General features: G+C 34.1%; 1 protein-coding gene across 1 annotated transcript in view; it reads right to left on the reverse strand.

Annotated features, from left to right (window-relative positions):
* The window catches only part of DPY19L2 (dpy-19 like 2), a 96,700-nt gene that overhangs the window by 47,029 nt on the left and 31,016 nt on the right, over nucleotides 1-18,655 (reverse strand). Inside the window, exons 10-11 of the mRNA XM_028093899.2 lie at nucleotides 6,416-6,493; nucleotides 5,584-5,670 (exon numbers count right to left, since the gene is read on the reverse strand). Of these exons, the coding sequence (XP_027949700.2) occupies nucleotides 5,584-5,670; nucleotides 6,416-6,493 (165 nt within the window). The remainder of the gene's footprint in view (nucleotides 1-5,583; nucleotides 5,671-6,415; nucleotides 6,494-18,655) is intronic.

The following is an 18,655-nucleotide window of genomic DNA, read 5'->3' on the forward strand; positions in this document are numbered from 1 at the left end:
TAAGTGAACTTATAAGAAAGAAAATGAATTTTCCAGGTGCCAGAGAAAAGCAGATGACTTAAAAAAACTGAAACAATTAGGAGAGAATCTAGGGCAGTCTTAAAGGAGAACTACAGAATAAAGTTTTAACTATGGGCTTGCATCAAAAGTAGAAAAGGACTTGGGACTATGGAAGGTAAGAAAGTGGACTTGAGATAGGCATAAAGCTGGGGTCCTCCAAAACCATACCCTTCAGTGCTATCAACTAAATGTTTATGTTCCCCACCAAACATATGTGTTGAAATTCTAATCCTCAATGTGACATATGGGAAGGTGAAACCTTTGGGAGGTAATTAAACCATGAGGGTGGAGCCCTCATCAATGGGACTTGTGCTGTTATAAGAAGAGATATGGGAGAGCTGTCTCTCTCTTCACTATGTAAGGATATAGTGAAGGTAACTGTCTGCAAATCAAGAAAAGAGCCCTCACCAAGAACCAAATTGGCTGGCACCCTGATCATGGACTTCCCAGCCTCTAGAATTGTGAAAAATAAATTTCTGTGTAAGCTATCCAGTCTATAGTATTTTTACTATAGCAGCCTGAACTGACAGACACTCAATTACTAGGAATACTCCTCCTACCATTACTAGAAGGTGGTAAAGTATTTGTTTGTTCTCAAGTTTGGGGTAAAAAAAAAAAGCTTCCTATGAGAAACTGAAATCTTAGGTCTGTGTATTACTTAGATTTTGAGTGGAATTTTGCAACATTAGTTAGTGCAAGGTGAGCCAGGATTCCTGAAATTCCAGCAACAGGAAAATATAAATGTACCAGATTATACACAGCAACACTGTAAATACAAAATATAGAAACAACCTAGATGCCAAGACATTGGACAGTAGTTGAATTACCTATGGAAAATGCACAGTGCAGTGTTATGAAACTATAAAAAGAATGAAGAAGATCTCTATGAAATTATATGGAATGATATCCAGGATAGGTTGTTACAAGATATCTACAATAGGCTGATAAACCAAAGTGCAGGGCCGCCTGGGTGGCTCAGTTGGTTAAGCAACTGCCTTCGGCTCAGGTCATGATCCCAGGGTCCTGGGATCGAGCCCCACATTGGGCTCCTTGCTCAGCGGGGAGCCTGTTTCTCCTTTTCCCTCTACCTGCTACTCCAACTGCTTGTGCTCTCTCTCTCTGTCAAAGAAATAAATAAATAAAATCTTAAAAAAAAAAAAGAAAAACCAAAGTGCAGAAAACTACCTATAGTATGCTACCTTTCATGTAAATAAGAGGAGATATAATTTTAAAAATATGCAATATTTATTAGTCAAAAAAAAAAAAAAAACTAAATGGGCAAACCAGAAAACCAATGAGATATCTTACAAGAAATGTAGCAAGGTAAAAAGAAGGATAGAGAGAATGGAGTAAGAAGAAATGGGAGAGAGTAACATTTTCTAAATATAACTTTTTGTATATTTCTTATTCTTAGAAACATAATATTTCACCTCAAAAATAAATTATTAAAATCAATCAGAATGGAATTTCTGCTTCTGGTCAAGTTAATATAAAAGGAACCACACATACTCTCCCATCTGAAACAACTAAACCCAAACAAAATAGATTATAAGAGACTATTACGAATAACTAGATGCTAAAAACTGGATTACATAGAAGACAGACTCCAAGAAGCATACAACCTACCAAGACAGAATCATAAAGAAACAGATACTCTGACCATATATATAACTAGTAAGGAGATTGAACAAATCATCAAAAAAACTCCCAACAAAGAGAAGACCAGGACCAGATGGTTTGCTGGTGAACTCTACCAGACATTTAAAGAAAAATTAATGTCGCCCCTTCTCAAAGTGTTCCAAAAAACTTAGGAGGAGAGAACATTTCCAAACATAGTTCATGAGGCCAGCATGACCCTGATACCAAAGCCAGACAAGGATACTACAAGAAAACTAACCTATAGACTATAGCCCTGATGAACATAAATGTAAAAATTCTTAACAAAATACAAGCAAACCAGATTTAACAGCACACATTAAAAGGATCATACACCATGATTAAGTGAGATTTATCTCACAACTAGGATGGTTCAACATATGCAAATCAATTAATGTAACATGCTACATTAACAGAATGAGGAATTGAAAATCACAAGATCATCTCAATAGATGCAGGAAAGCATTTGATAAAATTCAACATCCTATCATGATAAAAACTCTCAACAAAGTAGGAATAGAGGGAAATTACCTTAACATATTAAGGGTAATATTTGAAAATCCCACAGTTAACATCATACTAAATGGTGAAAAAGTGTAAGCCTTTACTCTAAGATGAGGAACAAGGCAAGGATGCCAACTTTCATGATTTCTATTCATATAGCACTAGAAGTCCTAGCTACAGCAACTAAGCAAGAAAAATAAATAAAAGGCATAAAAAATGTAAAGGAAGATGTGAAATTATTTGTTTGCAGATAATGTGATCTTCTATGTAAAAACACTAAAGATTACACACACAGTTAGAATTTAAAAATTCTGTAAGGTAACAGGATACAAAATCAACATACAAAAATATGCTGCATTTCTACACACTAACAACACTCTGAAAAGGAAACTAAGAAAACACTCCCATTTAGAATAGCCTCAAAAAGAATAAAGTATTAAGAATAAATTAAGTCTTTCAAATCATTAAAGACTTAATACAATGAACTACCAAACACTGCTGAAAGAAACTAAAGACACAAATGGAAAGATAGTATTTGTCTTTCTTATTTTACATAGCATGATGCCCTCAAGGGCCATCCATGTTGTTAAAAATGGCAGGAAAACCTTACATATTTACCTTTATCTTTCATTTTCAGTGCCCTTCACTTGTGTAGAACCAGAATGACATCTAATATTTTATTCCTTCCATCTGAAGGACCTCCTTTAACATTTATTTTAATGAAAATGTGCTGGTCATAAAGTCTTAATTTTGCCTTCATTTTTGAAAGATATGTTTGCTGGGTATAGAACTGTAGATGCACCATATTTTTTCTTTTTTAAAAGATTCATTTATTTATTTGACAGAGAGAGACACAGTGAGAGAGGGAACACAAGTAGGGGGAGTGGGAGAGGGAGAAGCAGCTTCCCACTGAGCAGGGAGCCCAATGTGGGGCTCGATCCCAGGACCCTGGGATCATGACCTGAGCCGAAGGCAGACGCTTAATGACTGAGCCACCCAGGCGCCCCTATTTTATAAAGATGTTGTTTGACTGTATTATTGCTTGCATTTTTTCTTATGAAAAATCCTTACCTTACCCTCTGTTCGATATTTAATATGTCTTATTTCTCTGGTTGTTCTTAGGATTTTCTCTTTATCACTAATTTTGAGCAATTTGATCATAATGTGCCTTATCATAGCTTTCTCTTAGTTTCTTGTACAGGAATTCAATAAAAGTCTTCATATCTTGGTTAATAATTTTCATCAAATTTGGAAAATTTTTGGCCATCATTTCTTCAAATATTTTTCTACCTCCTCCCAACTTCTTTATTTAGACATGTACTTTATTTTCCTATATGAATTGTAAGTGAAGGATTGATATATCACCATTTTGTAATTCCTATTTAATGAATGGATCTGGCACTAAGCACTGATGGCTGCCATCATAAAAAGAGAGGCACCAGATATTATGTGCCTCCTGTTGAAAGAACAATACTATAGACTTGCCAAGGGATCAAACCTGTATAAGTTTTAGGTCCAATTATTAATATACAGTTGACCCTTGAACAACATGGTTCTGAACTGCATAGATCAACTTATACATGGATTTTTTTTTGATAAATACAGTACTGTAAATGTATTTTCTCTTCCTTATGAATTCCTTAATAACATTCTCTTTCCTCTAGTGGTTACTTTAAGAATACAGTACATAATACATATAATATGCAAAATACACTGTTAGTCAATTTTTATGTTATCAACAAGGCTTCTGTCAATGTTAGTTATCAGAAGTTTTAGGGCAATCAAAAATTATAAGTGGATTTTCAACAGCATGGGAGTGTAATGTCCCTAACCCCCTCCCTGTACTGTTCAAAGATCAATTGTATTATAAATAAAGAATGCAAAGGAAGACATAAAGCTACACCATGAGGATTCAAAGAGCAAAATCTAGAACACAGAACCCTCACATGTTCAATGACCTGAATTCTTAAAAAATAAATTTCTTGGAAATAACACCAGGAAGATATACGGGAAATCTGTAGATAAAAATAGAAACTTAAGTGATGAAACTATAAAGGAAAGCTAGGAGAAATTACCATAGTCCAGATAGTTATTTCTGCTTTATGCCAGTGCAGGGGATTTATAATTGGGGCAGGGCACATAGAGGGCTTCTAGAATGGTTAGAAAAGTTCTCATTTTGACTTGATGGTAGTTTAAGAATGTATGTCAAATAACAGTTCATTTATCAGTACTTACTAGTAATAGGGTACTAAGTATACAAAACATTTGTTTTGTGCAGTGTTCTATATGTGTGCTATATTTCAAAATAAAATGTTTTCATAAAAAGAGGTAGATGATTGCAAGTCCTCTACTTTGCTAACAAAGTCTGATAAAATGCTGAAAATGTTTTGGGGGAAAAAGAAAAAGGAGGGATTACTTACTATGAGACCAAAGAGAAAAGTTTGGGGAGAAAAATGTTAAAATATAGGGATAATCTCAAGAGTCGATCAATGTACCATACATGAAAAAGTGCCATATTTTGGTATTACTGTGGTTCATATCATCTCTGATCATTGTGGAAAGAGAATATCCCAGAAACATTCCAGTGGAGGAAAACACTCCATGTTCTGGCTTGTGAATATTAGACGTGTGACTATAAAGTAATAAAACAATTTTACCGAGCCACCATTCCAAATACATATCCAAATGAGTGTTATCCCATGAAAGTCACATGAGGAGACTATACATTATTCTAATCATGTTGCCATTGCTCAGAACAGTTTGAAACTCCTCTTTCCAAACTGCCTTGAGAGATAATTTAGTTATGGTCAAGAAAATCAATCTAATTATTGTCATACCATATTTTGATCAAGATCTAGATCACCCAAGATCTAATCACCCACCTTGTTCACAAGTCTTTGGTCATTTCCAAAAATTAAATCCACCCTTGAAAGATGAAGATTTGCCACCAATGAGGATATTCAAAAAATGTGCCACAGTCTGTGAAAGCATTTCAGAGACATTCCAAAAATGTTTTGGAAAATGGTAATGTCATTGCAATAACTATTTAGTGTACTGAAATGATGTAGAAGGAAATAAATAATTTTTATTATTAATTATGGCATAGTTTTAAAGTAAGTCTCATTACCTTATGATTGTTTTTTAAAATATTTACCTGGACATTACTTTAAAGAGATAAACTTTGTATTGTATTCATTTTTCAAGAATGAGAGAGAAAAAAAAGCATTATTTGGGGAAAGTTTTTCACATGAGCAATTATCAGGGAAGGGCACCATTTATTCTCCTAAACTTATATTACATGGGTAAACCTACTATTTGACAGGTAAAAAAAAAAAAATCTTCATGAGCTTAGCAAACACTTACCAAAGTCATTAACAAAGATGAAGAATAATAAGAAGATAAATACATTGGATTTCCAAACATCAACACAAAACAAAGGAGAACTGAAACCTGCAAAGTGAAGAAAGGAAACATGTTTTATTGTTATTAGATATATAGCGTAATGCATACTTTGTCTACAGGCATAGTCATTTCTAATATAAACTTCATATGCATAAATAAGATTAATAAATAGATCCTGGCCAAATGATAACAGAATTTCAATACACAGTTAAGTTCGAAGTTTTTCAACACCATAACTTATATACAGCAGAATTTAATCTTATTTCTCTGATACTTGATATAAAGAAAACAGAAAAAAAGCACTATTGTTTCTATTGATTCAGTAATAATAAGAAAGACTTAGTCATAAGTATTAATTTTCTAATCTTATTTTGTTGGACTACTTGAAGATTTCCATCACTAACGAAGCTTTGTTTTCTTATCTAAAGTCTATGTATGTGTTTGGAAACCAAGATTTAAAAAATTCAAAAGCACAAAATTTACAGTGTCACATTAATGCAAAGTGCTAAAAGTCTCAGGTCTTGGGGAGAAAAAGCAATTTCAAAAGTAGTGACAATAATAAATAAAACATAAAATTTTTAAAAGTTTCACAGAACATAAAACATCTATTATAGATCTGAATATTACAGATATAGATATATAATAATGTAATCTTTCCTTCTGGATAATATCAACATCATATATATTAATTAAATACTACTTGCAAGTAGGTACCCCAAAAAAGAGTCAGTTCTGTTTTCTAAATCCTGAAATCTTGTTTTAATATTTAACTTATGAATATTAAAAATGTTACCATGTTCATATAAATGATCTTCTGAAATTTGTTTGGCTCAATGTACCCCACAACATACATGGGAAATAATGAAGCTATCTGAAATAAAAATATTAAAAAAGCAAACATGAAAAAAAGTCAAAAGCAAACACTTCACTATTCATAAGTAAATATAAGAGTGGAATTTATTTCCAATAATAACAATCAAAATAATTTGAACCAACCTTATCATTAAGAACTAGAATAGCTAGAAAAAATATTTCAAAGCCTGTATGAAAGCCACAGATTACTAACAAAGCAAAAAAGAATTAGGAAGTTAAAACCAGAGAAGAGATGAAAATCTACAGTGATGAGCGTGACATTTTAAGTTGCTTTTATGCCAGAAGCATCTGCCAATTCCAATAGAAGCAGATTCTAATAGAGGCAGTTGAGAGATTTCGATGGACTCCTTACTCAGGGCACACCAAGAATGTGATCTCTGCTAAGTCCCCAAGCTTTGGCTTGGGCTATAATATGAGAGAACCAGAAATTAAGCAGCCCTCAGAGAGACTAAAGACCACCTCTGCATTAGCTCATTCTCTTGCTGAATGTGGGTGATTCAAGATTGTTAGTATCTTTATTTGCCTACCAGAAGCAACTTTTAATCTTCTCTGGAAGAAGTTAATATCAACACAGTCCCAAATTAACTCTGTAATTGTTCATGTACAATATCCAACACCACATCAAAACTAACCAGATACAGGAGATAAGACATTATTACTATGACAATAGAAACAGATCCATATAGAATCTACTTCATGGGTCAGTAGATTTTTTAAGTAAAAAGATAGTAAATGTGTTATGCTCTGTGGGCCACATACAATCTCTGTTGTATATTCTTCTTCTATTTTTTTAAACACTTTAAAAATGTAAAAACCAATCTTTGCTTGCAAACTACTGAAAAACATGTTTGGCACATCAGACATAGACTTTCCTTTTGATATGTGCAAGGAAATAACATATAATACTGAAAATTCCAGAAGAGTATTGGAAGCCGTAATAGAAAGTGAAATGTATAACTAAATATTACAATAATCACTATTGAGAAGTCAAAGATGGATTTAAAAGCAAGTTAAATACAACCAACCAAAGAAATGATAAATTGGAAGATAGGTCAGAAGAAAACATTTAGAAAAAACTATAAAATGTTAAAGAGATGAAAAATATGTGAAAGAACATAATAGATACAGAACATACAGTGTAAAGGTCTAATATATTATACTGTATATGTCAGAAAGGGATGAAGGAATGAAATAAAAGCTATATTTAAAGAGATTATATCTGAGAAGTTCCCAACATTTACAGAAGAAATAAAACATTGATTCATAAAATATTACAAATCCCCAACAAGGGATAAATTAAAACAAACAAAAACTTGACCACACTTAGGCATATCATAGTAAAAACTGCTTGAAACCAAAGACAAAAAGAAAACTCTAAAAAAGCTAGACACTAGCTGACTTTAAGACTTACCAAAAAGCAGCAGTAATCAAGACAGCATAGTATTGGAAAAATAATAGACAAATTAAACACTGCAATAAAACAGAAAGCCCGGAAACAAAGCCACACAATTACAAGCAACTAAACTTTTGACAAAGGAGCAAAGGTAATTCAATGGAGAAATGATAGTCTTCTCAAGAAATGGGCTGGAAGACTTGGACATCCATCCACAAAAGATGAACCTAGACCTAGACCTTATACCTTGCCAAGAAAAATTAAATAAAAATGGATCTTAGACCTAAATTTAAAATGCAGACTTATTATAAAACTTCTAAAATGTAAGGAGAAAACCTAGATGACCTTATTTGATAATGAGTTTTTAGATAGAAAATCAGAAGCATGACTCATGAAAAAAACTAATAAATTGAACATTCTTAAAATTAAAAACCTCAGTTCTGCAAAAGACACTATTAAGAAAATTAAAAGACTGAGAAAATTTTTGCAAAACTCGTATCTGATAAAGGTCTGGTATGCAAAATATACTAAGAACTCTTAAAACTCAGAAATAAGAAAACAACCCAATTTAAAAAATGGGCAAAAGATCTGAACAAATACCTTACCCAAAGAATATATAGATAGCAAATAACTACATGCAAAGATGGTAAATGTAATATTCCATTAGGCAACTGTAAATTAAAGGAACAAGGACATAATTCTACATACCTATTAGAATGGCTGAAATCCAAAAACCTGATAAAATTGGCAATTTCTTACAAAATTAAACACAGCCTTACACTACAATCCACCAATCATACTCCTAGGTATTTACCCAATTGAGTTAAAATCTTATATGCATGCAAAACCTGCAAACAAATGTTTACAGAATCACCAAAGACTGGAAGCAACCATGATGTCCTTCAAGAGGTGAATGGATAAACAAACTGTGTTATATCCGTACAATGAAATATTATTCAGCAGTATAAAAAAATGAGCTATCCAGTCATGAAAAGACATGGGGAAACCTTAAATGCATATTGCTAAATGAAAGAAGCCAGGGTAAAAAGGCAATATGCTCTATGATTCCAACTAGCCAATATTTTATTTGGGTTATGTTTTATTAAATTAAAGATTACAGAGCTCTACTGCAAATTACAGTATTACCATTTCTTTTATTTTAGAGGACTGCATTCACAGTCATTATTATGACTGGGCCCAGGAATTCTTTAGTTTGGGCCTTTGGAGAGAAAAATCCCATACAATTTAACATTCAGTAGTAATGAGGTTAGTAGTTCACTGTACAATTTCAAAAAATTTGTAAGCACAAAAACAATGGATAATTCACTCAAGAATCCCCAACAGATGTTTGTTTTAAACAGCTGAACATGGTAATACTTTCAAGTAATAATCAATTTACCTGACTATAGTTTCCCAGACCTTTGCTTATACCTTAGTTACTTGGAGCTTAAAATAGTTTTCTTAAAAACAATGCTATAAATTCAAATCCCTTCAATGGATACTAGAGTACCAATGCTATCTCCACCCTAACAGAACTGACTTGCTGGTGGTAGGGAAAAATAGGCAAGGACAAATAGCTCAGCAAACCGCTCTTCAACACATTATCAAGTGCCTCATAAAGCAAGTTCAGCACAGCAAAAGCTACCATCAAATCTCAGAGTCAGAGAATGCATAAATTATTACAAGTTCTATAGATCAACTACCCAGAATTTGGGAGTTTGGGGCTAAAATCTTACTCTCAAACCCTCTGTCATTTCTTGTTCTCTCAGCATAAATTCCCCACTACCCACCATCACCCCCAAAAGTAGATAAGACAGGTTTAAAGTGGTTCCAGGTAATATTCCAGGTAATGGATAATGAGAACCTAACTGGACTTAAAACTTTACCTTTTTATTATAGTTAGAATCTCTACCAAGGACTCCCCTGTTGCTTTTTTTCCAGATTTATTAAGATATAATTGACTTCTAACATTGTATGAGTTGAAGGTGTACACCTGTTGTTTGGATACACATATATTACAATGTGATTACCACTGCAGTGTTAGCTAAAACCATTATTTCACAAAATTCCCATTTAATTTTAGCACTAAGAACATTTAAGATCTACTACCCTAGCAACTTTCAAGTACATAAAACAGTATTGTTAACTATAATCACTTCACTGTGCATTAGATCCCCAAAACTCATTCATCTTCTTTTTTCTTTTCTTTTTTAAATAAGCTCCACACCCAGCGTCGAGCTCAAAGCAGGGCTTGAACTCAGGACCGTGAGATCAAGACCTGAGCCTATCAAGAGTAAGACACTTAACCAATGGAGCTACCCAGGCACCCCCATTCATCTTCTAATTCCAAGTGTGTACTCTTTGACCAATAGCTCCCTATTTCCCACCCCCACACCCTGGTAACCATCATTCAAGTCTGTTTCTGCTAGTTTGGCTTTTTAAGTTTCCACATATAAGTGACATGATACAGTATTTATTTTTTTCTGCCTGACTTATTTCACTTAGCACAAGGCCTTCAACGTCCACCTATGTTGTAACAAATGGCAGGATTTCCTTCTTTCTTATAGCAGAATATTCAATTGTGTTTATGTGTATGTGAGATATATATATATATATCCCATCTTTATGCACTCATTTGTTGACACTTAGTTGTTTCCATATCTTGGCTATGGTGAGTAATGCTGTAATAAACATGGAAGTGCAAATATCTCTTTGATATTCTGTTTTCATTTCTTTTGGATATATACCTAGAAATGGAATTGCTAGATCATATGATAGTTCTATTTTTAATTTTATAAGGAGCCTCCATACTCTTTTCCATAGTGGCTGCGCAATTTAAATTCACACCAACAGAGCAGAAGTGTTCACTCCCTTCCCATTACATCCTCTCCAACACTCATTATCTCTTACCTTCTTGATGATATTATCCCTTATCAGATACATAGACAAATAAGATTGTATCAAATTAAAAAGCTTCTGCACAGCAAAGGAAACAATCAAGAGTAAAAAGGCAATGTATAGAATAGGAGAAAATATTTGTAGACCATATATCTGATAAGAGGTATAAGAGATTAATATCCAAACTATATATAAAGAATTCATAATACTCTGGGAAAAGACAACTTTATTAAAAAATGGGCAAAGGACTTGAACAGGTATTTATCCAATAAAGATATGCAAATAGCTAATAGATATGCTCAATGTCACTAATTATCAGTGAAATACAAATCAAAAACCACAATGATAATGTTATCTCACACCCATTAGGAGGACTATTATCAAAAAACAGGCATCAGGCATTAATGAAGATGTGGAAGAAAGGGAACTCTTTCACACAGTTGATGCATATGTAAAATTGTGCAGCCACTATGGAAAACAGTATGAAGGTTCCTCAAAAAAATTGAAAACAGGGCACCTGGGTGAGTTTGGTTAAGCATCTGCCTTTGGCTCAAGTCATGATCCAGGGTCCTGGGATAGAGTCCTGCATCAGACTCCCTGCTCAGCGGGGAGTCTGCTTCTCCCTCTACCCTTCCCCCCTGCTCGTGATCTCTTTCTCTCTCTCTCCCAAATAAATAATCTTTTAAAAAATTTTTCTAAAAAAAAATTGAAAATAGAACTATCCTATAATCCAGCACATTTTTAGGTATTTAAGAACTGAAAATAGAATCTTGAAGAGATATTAGCATCTTATGTTCACTGTAGCACTATTCATGTATCCAAGGTGTGGAAATAACCTAAATCACAATCAATGAATAAATGGATTAAAAAATGTGTCATACACATACAATGGCATATCATTAGCCTTAAAAAAGAGGGAAATCCTACAATATGGAACAATATGAATGAGGCATTATGCTAAGTGAAATAAGCTAGTCATAGGGCAAATACTGCATGATTCCACTTTATGAGATATCTAGAATAGTCAAACTCATAGAAGCAAAGAATAGAATAGCGATAGCCAGGGGCTGGGTGGAGAGGAGGAAATGGGAAGCTGTTAATCAATGCATATACAATTTCATTTATGCAGCATCAAAAACTCTAGAGGTCAGCTGTACAACACTGTGCTTGTAGATAACAATACTGTACTCTATCTGTACTTAACAAGTTTGTGAGGAGGAGATGTCTCATGTTAAGTGTTCTTACCACAAACACACACACACACACACACAAACACACAGATGCATTTTTTAAAGAACATTACATAATAATAAAAAGAATGTTTAACAATTGTGCACATCATAATATTGCACCAAAATATTTAAAGTAAGAATTTGCAGAACTAAAAGTAGACATCAACAAATCAACTGTTGAAGTGGAAGATTTTAAGACATTCCTCCTCTAGTAACTGAAATAAACAAAAATAGATATCTAAAAAATTTGAACAGCACAATTAACAGACTTTGCCTAATTAACACATGTAGGACTATATACCTAACAAATACAAAATACCCAATCTTTTAAAATGCATCAAAAATAGAAAATTGAGTATACTCTGTTATCTAATTGCTTTCCTATATAAGGAAACAATCTAATGAAACATCTGAGAACAAATTTAATGAAACATCTATGTAACATTGAAGGAAATCAAACAAGAACTAAATAAAAGGATATATATCATTTTAATGGTCAGAAGACGCAAAATTTTAAAGATCTCAAAGAAATTTTTTTTACTGAAATAAAACTTCTTCAAAATGAAAAGGAAAAGAATATGTATGGAACCTCCTGAGATTTCATCTAAATTTGGGGGGTGGGAGAGAAAGAAGTCTAGAACACAGGTTTTAAGAGGGATTAGGAGGATAAAAATGCAGTTGCTTTCTGCTGTCTCCTGTTGAATCCCCCTCATTTAATAGAATAGTTACAGTTGTCAGAAGGAAGTTCATAAATTCACTTGGAGAGGAAAATTAATCTTGATGCTAATTATGAAAAATGTGTCATATAGGTACTTATATAGGAAAGCAATTAGATAACAGAGTACACTCAATTAATGATAGTTTCACAAAAGGTACAGAAATATCCTTCAAATGCATATTTATTTTATTAATGCTGCATGAAAGCTGAAGGCATTTTAGCAAGGAAGTAAGATAATATAGCCAAGTGTATAACCTTCAATAGAGAAGAGTTCAAAGGCCTTAGAGATGCAACAAAAATAAACTGGAAAATGCTGGAGCTTTGCAATTGGACAGACTTGATTTTAATTTAATCTTTGAGCCTTTGTGTCTTTATCTGTAATATCCATCTGACTGGACTCCTTGAGGATTAAATGAAATAAACTCTAATACTGAAGTCTAGCATATGTTAAGTTTACTTTTCTTACCTCTCATAGACCAATATTGTTAGGATATCCAAGTCTAGACCACCTTTCTTAAGTATCACAAATAAGCTTTGGCTAAGAGAAACACTTCATGGGTGAAAATTCTGCTCAGTTGCTGAAATGTTATTTGACTTGCTGGTTGAAAAGAGAACCCGCTCATTTAAATACAAGCAACAGAGTCAACATTATGCTGTGAAACTCTTTTCTTCTTCCCTCTAGATAAAGGTTTCATCATGATCCTGCAGATACTAGCCTCAAGGTGAGTAGGTCTGAGGGTGGGTGAAATTTTTTTTCCAGGAAACAAAAAAGAATTTTGAATCAGATCAGGCTTTGGACCAATTTTGTTCCTGAAATCAGAGATGACTGCATTGTGCACTGAAAACATTGAAATTGAACATAAAACTCTTCTGTAAACTTTTGACTTCCTGTTACTTATACATAGAATTTAACATAGATGGGCCTTGAAGGCATTATGCTAAGTGAGGTAAGTCAGACAGAGAAAGACAAATACTATGGTATCACTTACATATGGAATCTAAAAAAGCCGTACTTGTAGAAATGAAGAGTAGAACTGTGGTTATGAGGAGCTGAGGAATGGGGGAATAAGAGAGACATTGGACAGAGGGTCCAATTTGCAACTAGAAGATGGATAAGTTCTAGAGATCTAACACACAGCATAGTGATAATATTCAATGCTATATTATATACTTCAAAGTTGCTTAGAGACTAAATTTTAAATGCTCTCACCACAACAAAGAAATATTATGTGACCTAATAGATATGTTTAACACTAAGGTGGTAATCATATTGAAATATAATAATGTATCAAAGAACATATTATATACCTTAAACTTACAAAATGTTACTTGTCAATTATATCTCAATAATGAAAAAAAAGACAAAAAAGAAAACTAAAAGCTTAACACATCTTTTGAATGGAGAGAAAATCATTAAAGCAACATCAAAATTACCCAAACAGGTACTTAAAGAGATTCATCAGCACCAGTGGATTAATAAATGTGCTTCCAAGGAAGTGATGCACATTAGAAATCTATGTTGGCATGTGCAAATAATGGAAACCACAGACTTCCTGTGTTACAACCCGGAAGGGCCAACTATAAGGAAGTAAAGCAAAGAGAATACTTTAAACATGCAGCACGAATTAAGTTGAGGTTATAATTTAATTTTTGTAAATAACTAGCAGCAGAAGCCTTCTTGGCACAATTTCTCACTGCCAATAGAGAACATTATTATTATCAGTGATGGTTAGTTAGGTGGAAAGGAGTTCTAATGTAAAATTTGGCTTATCATGAAATTTCAACAAAATTAATCTTCAACTAATTTCCCAGCTCAGTCTCTTGCCATTAGTTACTTAGTTGTTTGGGGAAACAGGATATGGCCCCAAATTCACTCAAATAATGTCATGATTGAAACTCTGAGAAATGGTGTCCAGCAAGATTCTGCCCTTCAGACAAAAGAGCCAACAGCTAGATTAGAAGCAGATAGCCCTTTTACCATGAAGAGTAGGATTGGCCCTTACCATGTTGTGTAACTTGGTATCCAAAATGATTCCTAAGATAAAAGGAAAATCTACAGGCAAATTTATAGAGATCATCTCAAATATAAACAAGAAAAATTGTGAATTAAAGTAATAGGAGGGGGAGGAGCAAGAGACCTAAATTTTGTCTGGTCCCAGGAATTCAGCACCAGGGATCAAACCATTCTGAACACCTATGAACTCAACAGGAGATTGAAGAAAAGAATAGCAGCAACTCTCTGAACAGAAAAGTGACCACTTTCTGGAAGAGTCATATTCTATCCCTTCATAGTAGTTAACCTTACTTTTGGTATATATATAAGTTGTTCTCTCTTTAAAATTTTGGGATACAGTTTCTTCTAACAGACCAAAATATACCCTAAATCTCTAATGTATGGCTTTGTTCTAGTCTCCTGCCTGATCACATTCTCTCCTTTTTTTTTTTAAATCCTCTTCTTTCTTTTTTCAACCAACTTCTTATCAATTCGTTTTATAAAATATTTTATGGGGCGCCTGAGTGGCTCAGTCAGTTAAGTGTCTGCCTTCGGCTCAGGTCATGATCCCAGGGTCCTGGGATCGAGCCCCGCATCAGGCTCCCTGCTCAGTGGAGAGCCTGCTTCTCCCTCTGCCTGTCACTCTGCCTATCAGTGCTCTCTCTATCTCTCTGTCAAATAAATCAATAAAATCTTTAAAAAAAATAAAATAAAATCTTTTATACTTTTCATCTTTACAGTCATATTCCATCCATTCATATTTACCCTTATTTTTGTACATATATAAGTTTTTCTTTCTTTAAAATATTGGGAGGCACTTTCTTCTAACAGATCAAAATACACCCAAAATCTAGTGTGTAGCACTCATCTGTGCACCAGCCTGATCATATTCTTTTCTTTTTCTTTTTTTTTTTCATTTTTCTTTCTTTCCCTTTCTTTTCCCCCAGTTTCAGGTCTCTTCTGATTTGTTTAGTGTATATTTTCTGGAGATGTTGTTACCAAAATGCCAAATGTTGGCATTTTGTTCTCTCCTTCATCTATTATCCTATGGACAAAATGACAAGATGGAAAAAAATCACCTGAAAAAAAAAAGAACAAGAGGCAGTACCGATTGCCAGGGACCTAATCAATACGGACATTAGTAAGATGTCAGAACTAGAGCTCAGAATGACGATTTTAAAGATACTAGCTGGGCTTGAAAAAAGCATGCAAGATATTAGAGAAACCCTCTCTGGAGAAATAAAAGAACTAAAATCTAACCAAGTCAAAATCAAAAAGGCTATTAATGAGGTGCAATCAAAAAATGGGGGCTCTAACTGCTAGGATAAATGAGGCAGAAGAGAGAATTACTGATATAGAAGATCAAATAATGGAAAATAAAGAAGTTGAGAAAAAGAGAGATAAACAACTACTGGATCACGAGGGCAGAATTCAAGAGATAAGTGATAGGGTAAGACAAAACAATATTAGAATAATTGGGATCCCAGAAGAAGAAGAAAGAGAGAGAGGGGCAGTAGGTATATTGGAGCAAATTATAGCAGAGAACTTCCCTAATTTGGGGAAGGAAACAGACATCAAAATCCAGGAGGCACAGAGAACCCCTCTCAAAATCAATAAAAATAGATCAACACCCTGACATCTAAGAGTAAAACTTATGAGTCTCAGCGACAAAGAGAAAATCCTGAAAGCAGCTTGGGATGAGAGATCTGTAACCTACAATGGTAGAAACATTAGATTGGCAATGCACCTATCCACAGAGACCTGACAGGCCAGAAAGGACTGGCATGATATATTCAGAGCACTAAATGAGAAAAATATGCAGCCAAGAATACTATATCCAGCTAGGATGTCATTGAAAATAGAAGGAGAGATAAAAAGCTTCCAGGACAAACAAAAACTAAAGGAATTTGCAAACACGAAACCAGCCCTACAAGAAATATTGAAAGGGGTCCTCTAAGCAAAGAGAGAGCCTTAAAGTAAAGAGACCAGAAAGGAACACAGACAATATACAGTAACAGTCAGCTTACAGGCAATACAATGGCACTAAATTCATACCTTTCAATAGTTACCCTGAATGTAAATGGGCTAAACGCCACCATCAAAAGACACAGGCTATCAGATTGGATTAAAAAACAAGACACATCAATATGCTGCCTGCAAGAGACTCATTTTATACCCAGAGACACCTCCAGATTGAAAGTGAGGGAGTGGAAAACCATTTACCATGCTAATGGACACCAAAAAAAAGCTGGGGTGGCAATCCTTATATCAGACAAATTAGATTTTAAACCAAAGACTATAATAAGAGATGAGGAAGGACACTATATCCTATTTAAAGGGTCTGTCTAACAAGAAGATCTAACAATTGTAAATATCTATGCCCCTAACATGGGGGCAGCCAATTATATAAGCCAATTAATAACAAAAGCAAAGAAACACATCGACAGCAATACAATAATAGTAGGGGACTTTATCACCCCCCTGACTGAAATGGACAGATCATCTAAGCAAAAGATCAACAAGGAAATAAAGACTTTAAATGACACACTGGACCAAATGGACTTCACAGACATATTCAGAACATTCCATCCCAAAGCAACAGAATACACATTCTTCTCTAGTGCCCATGGAACATTCCCCAGAATTGATCACATCCTAGGTCACAAATCAGGTCTCAACCGGTGCCAAAAGATTGGGATCATTCCCTGCATATTTTCGGACCACAATGCTTTGAAACTAGAACTCAATCACAAGAGGAAAGTCAGAAAGAACTCAAATACATGGAGGCTAAAAAGCATCCGACTAAAGAATGAATGGCTCAACCAGGAAATTAAAAGAAGAATTTAAAAAATTCATAGAAACATGAAAATGAACACACAGCTGTTCAAAATCTTTGGGATGCAGCAAAGGCAGTCCTAAGAGGAAAGTATATAGCAATACAAGCCTTTCTCAAGAAACAAGAAAGGTCTCAAATACACAACCTAACCCTACACCTAAAGGAGCTGGAGAAAGAACAGCAAATAAAGCCTAAAACCCAACAGGAGAAGAGAAATAATAAAGATCAGAGCAGAAATCAATGAACTAGAAACCAAGAGAACAGTAGAACAGATCAACGAAACTAGGAGCTGGTTCTTTGAAAGAATGAACAAGATTGATAAATCCCTGGCCAGACCGATCAAAAAGAAAAATGACCCAAATAAATAAAATCATGAATGAAAGAGGAGAGATCACAACCAACACCAAAGAAATACAAATAATTATAAGAACATATTATAAGCAACTCTATGCCAGCAAATTAGATAATCTGGAAGAAATGGATGCATTCCTAGAGCTGTATCAACTACCAAAACTGAACCAGGAAGAAATAGAAAACCTGAACAGACCTATAACCACTAAGGAAATTGAAGCACTAATCAAAAATCTCCCAAGAAACAAGAGCCCAGGGCCAGATGGCTTCCCAGGGGAATTCTACCAAACATTTAAAGAAGAATTAATACCCATTCTTCTGAAACTGCTCCAAAAAATAGTAATGGAAGGAAAACTTCTAAAGTCGTTTTATGAGGCCACCATTACCTTAATCCCAAGCCCAAATACCCCATCAAAAAGGAGAATTACAGACCAATATCCCTGATGAACATGAATGCAAAAATTCTCACCAAAATACTAGCCAAGAGGATCCAACAGTACATTAAAAGGATTATGCACCACCACCAAAGTGGGATTTATTCCTGGGCTGCAAGCTTGGTTCAACATCAGCAAATCAATCAATGTGATATAATACATCAATATAAGAAAGAACAAGAACCATATGATCCTCTCAATAGATGCAGAAAAAGCATTTGACAAAGTACAGCATCCTTTCTTGACCAAAATCTTCAGATTATAGAGATAGAGGGTATGTTCCATGCTCATGGACTGGAAGAACA

Source organism: Eumetopias jubatus, unplaced genomic scaffold (assembly GCF_037043125.1).
Source record: "Eumetopias jubatus isolate StellerSeaLion01/CBP00866 unplaced genomic scaffold, mEumJub1_p1.0 scaffold_14, whole genome shotgun sequence".
Classification (NCBI taxonomy): Eukaryota; Metazoa; Chordata; class Mammalia; order Carnivora; family Otariidae; genus Eumetopias; species Eumetopias jubatus.